Source organism: Coenobita brevimanus, chromosome 65, assembly GCF_032717465.1.
Source record: "Coenobita brevimanus isolate Jiangsu-jjx chromosome 65, ASM3271746v2, whole genome shotgun sequence".
Taxonomy (NCBI): domain Eukaryota; kingdom Metazoa; phylum Arthropoda; class Malacostraca; order Decapoda; family Coenobitidae; genus Coenobita; species Coenobita brevimanus.
Window position 1 is genome coordinate 37,669,934 of NC_137018.1, and position 6,293 is coordinate 37,676,226.

Here is a 6,293-nt window from a genome sequence, read left to right on the forward strand (position 1 = left end):
GTCCGTTCTCATCTAGGGCTATGGGTGGCAAAGGGTCCCACGCTCTCAGGCCTGGGGAGGGGGGTGTGGCCCTCAGGACTGGGGCTGAACACTTGCCTGAATCGGTCATCCAGGCCCCTGACGGAGGATGAGGACCTCCATGGGTGGCTGCCAGCAGACCCAAAGGCACCTTCGGAGCAGCTACAGGCCATCTCCTGACGAAGGTGGGAGCGGCTACAGGCGGTCTCCTTCATGAGGGGTGTTGAGCAGCTACAGGCCATCTCAGGGGGAACACCTTCAGAGCGGCTACAGGCCGCCTCCTTCAGGAGGGGTAAGCGGCTACAGGGCGTCTCAGAGGGAACACCTTCAGAGCGACTACAGGCCATCTCCTGACGAAGGCGGGAGCAGCTACAGGCCGTCTCGGGGAGAACACCTTTGGAGCGGCTACAGGCAGTCTCCTGACGAAGGCGGGAGCGGCTACAGGCCGTCTCCTTCAGGAGGGGGTTTGAGCGGCTACAGGCCGTCTCCTGACGAAGGTGGGAGTGGCTACAGGCTGTCTCCTGAGTACCCTCAGAGTAGCTACAGACCATCTCCTTAGCGAGGGGCAAGTGGCTACAGGCCGTCTCTGGGGTGCTGGCAGGAGCTGGATAGGCAGCTCCACCCCTTAGCTGGTTGGTGAAGGTTCACCCGGAAGGTAGTCTAGTATTCCTGCTATGGTGGCGGCAGGCAAGGTCCTGGTCATAGGGGCACGCGGCCTGGGCTGACTTATGCCGTTGTCGCTCCTAGTCCCGGCATGCTGTCGTTGCTCCTCTGTGGGCTCCTTGTGGGGGTGTCTGGGCTTTCTCGGGAGCACTATACTGCATTTTAGAATATAAATGAGATGCAGTCTGGGTTTATGCCAGGTAGGGGGACCAATGATGCCATATTCATTGTTCAACAGGTTCAGGAAAAATATATTGGTAAGAAAAGGGATCTGTATTTTGTTTTTGTTGATCTGGAAAAGGCCTTTGACAGAGTCCCTAGAGAGGTGGTGAAGTGGGCAATGAGAAAGCTTGGCTTGGAGGAGTGGCTGGTGGTTATGGCTATGTATGTGGGTGCCTGCACCCAGGTAAGAGTGAATGGACATTTCCGTGAACATTGGTGTGCATCAGGGGTCAGTTTTGAGTCCCATGTTGTTTATCATGGTACTTGAAGCACTCTCACATGACTTCAGAAACGGACTCCCGTGGGAGTTGTTGTATGCTGATGATTTGGTGTTGATTGCAGAGAACGAAAGGGAGGAAAGGTTTAGGAAGTGGAGAGATGGTATGGGGCACAAGAGTTTAAGGGTAAATGCAGATAAAACAAAAGTGATGATATCTAGGGTTGGTGGCGGTACTGTCAAAGACGAGGGAGAGTGGCCATGTGCAGTTTGCCACAAGGGTGTGGGAAATAATTCCATCTTGTGCGGTGTGTGTGATAAATGGGTGCATAAGAGATGTAGTGGTATCAGCGGTAGACTGCGAGATAATGCTGATTTTATGTGTGCGGCGTGTCGGGGTGAGCAGGTGGAGATTGTCAGACGTGAAAGGATTGAACTTGCTGGTGAATCTCTTGAGTGTGTGGAAGAGATTTGTTATTTGGGAGACATATTGTGTGCTGGAGGTGGGGCTGGAGCTAGCTCTGTGGCTAGGGTGAGAAGTGGTTGGAAGAAGTTCAGGGAGCTCTTGCCCCTCCTGACATTGAGAGGACTCTTCCTACGTGCTAAGGGGTCTTCGTATGCAGCATGTGTTAGGAGTGTAATGTTGTATGATAGTGAGACCTGGGCAGTGAAGGAGGAAGATATTTGCAGGCTCAGGCGCACAGAAATGACAATGATTAAGTGGATGTGCAGTGCGTCCCTGCGTTCAAGGCCTGGAGGGGCTGGGTTTACGATGGAAGAGTTGAGAGGTAGGATGGGACTGGAGTGTAATGGTGTTGTGATGAGGAGTAGAGAAAAGAACATGACTACGGCATTGATATCAATATACATGCAACTTTAAGAGAATAAAATCATATGAAAACAGCCTATGTTGGTCACCAACAAAGAAGTCTGCTCTAAGTGAATATGATCTCCAGGTGTAATGAAAAACTCGTAACTGATGGTAGTCTTCTACTACAGCACACTCAAGAAAATGTCAGTTATACCTATATCTATACCTATCTATCCGTCTATCTATCTATCCATCTATCTATGTACAATCACAATAGATCCTGAGTTATCTTGACTTGCATCTGACTTTCATTTCCCACCCCGAATCTCAGGAGTAAGTTGAATCAGTGTGAAGGTGATCCTTATTTTCTCACGGACAGAAATTATCAAAACGAGTATTCCTGATGAAATGATCTGATAAAGTTAAAACTGTCCGTTTTTGCATATACCATCATGATTTTAGCCTGTCTCTTCAAATTTACAACGTAATTTAACACCTTAAGGATGCTTTTTCACGTAGATATATGTAACTATTTCTCCATCTGATGAAGGTATTTGACAAAATCCACCACTTTCTTTTGTTGTAAATGTAGTATGTATACTTTTACAGCAATAACCATTTCAATCGGTCAGCCAGAAGGGGAGAACTTGTATATCGGTTAACTGGCTTTGGTGTGGATGTGAGTGGTGATATGGCGGACGGGAGTAGGCTTATGCAGCCACAGAGCCATCCAGTTAGTGGATATATTGATTGCACGCCATGAGTTGCGCAGGACCAAGGCGCAGTGCTATAAATACCGGAGAGCTGACGCGCATGGACAGACCACAGCTACAGCTCCGGTGGTAAGGCCGCGTTTGTGTCATTTTGTTCGCACTGACTACATGGAATTCCAGAGTGAAGCAGAATTTACGACACTGCTGAACGAGAACTATACCCACTCCAGCGAATATTTCACATTCACCGACCTTAGTCTGATTGAAGAATCATTCGATAACGTGTTGCTAAACGAAATGGTCACCGTACCAGATGGATCCTCCTCTGACTTCGTCCACAACAAATTTTCCGAATTTATTCAACCCCCCTCTGTAATGGTACAGCCTTCTGACTTTCCTGTCCTGGACGATTTTATTACTTCGTTCACCAACGATATGCATAACATTACCACCCTTACCCCCGTCACAGCTCAGGATGAGGCTCTTCACACAAATAATACCGCACCACCTGATGTCGTGAACTTCGCAAAAGGTTCATCCATCTTGACAGAGACCATCCAGCAGATCATTGGAGACAACGTGGAGTACTTTATTGACGAAAATATTCAGGCGATGCAGCTGGTAACCAATTCACCCCCTCAGCAGACGTTGAAGGAGGAAGTGAAGCCCAAGAAGCGTGGCAGAAAGCCCAAGAGCGGGACTGGCCTCACACTACGTGAACTGCGCCGTCAGAGGAAGACAAAAGTGTATGAATTGGAACCCTTGGAGGACGAGACTGCTGAAAGGAAGAGAAGGTGTGCAGTTAATGCAAAGAAACACAGGGATGCTGCAAAAAGGAAACTGCTCGAGGTAACAGAAGAGCGAGACCAGCTGAAAAAGGAAGTAGAGAAGCTACGGCATGAAAACTCCATGTTGAAACAACAGCAGCATGAGCAGTGGCTGCATGGCATAATGAACGCATATTGAAGTGCAGAAATGACAGAGGCCACTTTCGCCACATAGATCGATTGCCTCCAAAGTGTGGAGTCAGTGAAACAACACCCAGGCTCCCACTTCCGGACGCTGCCAGCATTCCGGTTCACTCACTCCAGGCATTTTGACAGTGCAACTTCTGAGCCAGGGATACAGATATTGCCCCTCCATGATCAGTGATACGTGTGTTACCCCTCACGATCAGACACCCAGTCCGCGATGCCACTCCGACTCTGCATCTTCCTGGGTCATACATCTAAAAAATATAGAAAAATCTCCATGCCAGAACACTCAGCAGGAGGGGCATTGTTGGCCCACTTGCCACACTATACAGCACACACGGCGCAGGGTCGTGATTGACCCGTGTGCCAGCACCACATCACCATACCACATACTGCTATTTACACTTACACGCTGCTCTTCTTTTTACAGTAGTTGATCCAACTTCTTCGGAAGTCTGCTAAAAGTTCCATTTACGAGCACTCTTAATCCTTTCACTAGATTAATACTCAGCAGTGGTATTAAGATCATTATTTTTCTCAGCCATCCTCATGGAATATTATCGGTACTTCTTGCATCGAGTACTGAAGATATGCAAGGTAATGTTTATTCCAACCACTTATCCATGTTTTATTTTTACCATGACAGGTCGTGGCCGTGTGCGTTTCCCTGGGGATGGCAGTGTGTGGAAAGTGTTGGCAGTATTCAGTTGCCTGGAGACGACAGGGAGTGGGAAGTGTTGGGGGAAGAGACTTAAGTACTGTATCATCACTGCTGTTGGATGAACAGATGGCGCACTCGCTATACTTCGTTTTCTAATGGTCTTCCTTTTCAGGCTAGTATGTTGCAAATATTCACATGGGGTTAATTTTGCATCCATGTTCTTAATTTCATTGCCACAGTAGACAGTTAAATTGGAAGATAAATCATCCACTTAAGATAAAGCATCCACTTGCGTAATGTTAATGTAATTTTATGCCTCTCAAAGTAACATTTTTTAATATTTTGCACCTCACTGATCGGTCTGATACTCTTTAAAAATTACTTATAATATTTGCTATATTGCTACTTCGGCTCTCCATATCTTGTGGAATTGTTTACTCATTGGATTTACCAGGAGCATGCTGCAGTTTGCTGTGCGGTCATTGTGAAACATTCATTACGGAGATTGTCATTTTGCATTGTTACTTACGGAGATGGTAATTTTGCACGATATATTATGGAAATCCACATTAGTCATTTTGCAGTATTAAAACTCTTGTAGCATTTCAAGATAATTACTGATCAAGTATATTTTCTGGGAAAATTATGAAGATTAACAATGTTTCAGGATAAAATTCATATGTAATTTTGCATTGCTGACTACGGAGATTTATTTTTGTCGAATTAATTACTGAGAATTAATACGATAGTGCTGAAGGATTAATTACCGGCACGTACATCTAGTCTTTTACAAGATTAATTACCGAGATCATGCTCTGAAGGATTGATTACCCAAATCTAGTCATTTTGTTGTATTCATTATTAGTAATTTTGCTGCGAAATGGGAGGGGACAGGACGACATGGAGGCGACTGTTTGTGACCACCCCTTACTGGAGAAGGTGTCTAGCTATAGATGGATAAAATGAATTTTTCAGAATTAATGTCATTTTGCAGTATTAAATCTAGTTTTGTGGGTTAAATGCAAAGATTATTCGTTTTTGCAAGGTGAATTTCGGAGAACTAGTTATTATATAAGTTTTGTGCAGCTTTTTTTTTTTTTTTTGGGGGGGGGGCAAGTGATTTTGGCAGTGGCTGTGACAGGAACAAAGCTGTGATAGATGTAAACAAAGTACAACTTTTCTTTATGACAGGTGAGTAGATCATGTTACAGACGAGTGTAATCACGTGATTATTAAACAAGACTTGGTACGTAAGCGTTTTACGTCCCGGGAATAGAGTATTAAACTGAAGAAAATATTTTTCAGTAGTACTAATGATGTGTGGCATGTACAGTATGTTTGAGGTAACGATAGGTAAGTAGTGGATTATCTGAGTACACTTGTGGACATAAATATCGACTGACTGCCATACGATTAATAGCAGGAGAGCAAATCACTTAAATGGTCAAATGGTGTTGTTTTCGTAACCCAACATACTTTTCAGAATGCTAGGAGAGCTGCATAATGTGTTGCTAAAAACTAGGGTGATATTACTGTCCACAAATGTGCATTCATGCAGTCAGCCACAGTACCTAAAGTCAATTTTATTGAAGTACTTGTACTTTGTATTTATTTCTTTACAGTAAAAGACCAAAGATTGTGAGTATTTTATTAACATCTTTGAAATGGCATAGGGAAACTAATTAAGCTGAAAATTCAGAAAACTAAGGGTCATATTTTCGTACCATCTTATTTTCAGTGATTAAATTATGCATAGCACATTGATATTTTGTGTGGTTATTTATTCCATTATAGTGCTGACAATTTGCCTCAAATAACAGAGCCTACTATGGATAGGGTGTAATGTCAAAAATTGCTGAGGAGTGTTACAAAACTTCCCATGTCACCAAGAATGCGACTGTGCTCGTTATGAATAGCATCATTTTGACTTCATTACCTGTTCCTCCATGATCTAGACCTATCGATCTGCCTTGATTTTTTTTTTTTTTTTTTTTTTTTTTGTATGCTGAGTTAT

The 6,293-nt window shown here is 44.3% G+C and overlaps 1 protein-coding gene across 1 annotated transcript; it reads left to right on the forward strand.

The window, feature by feature from the left end:
- The first annotated feature begins 2,768 nt into the window (after positions 1–2,768).
- LOC145405065 (uncharacterized) lies at positions 2,769–5,811 on the forward strand. Its single transcript, XM_080276568.1, has one exon. It carries the CDS (start codon positions 2,813–2,815, stop codon positions 3,608–3,610), a length of 798 nt encoding a protein of 265 aa, XP_080132694.1. The 5' UTR covers positions 2,769–2,812; the 3' UTR covers positions 3,611–5,811.
- The last annotated feature ends 482 nt before the right edge of the window (positions 5,812–6,293 follow it).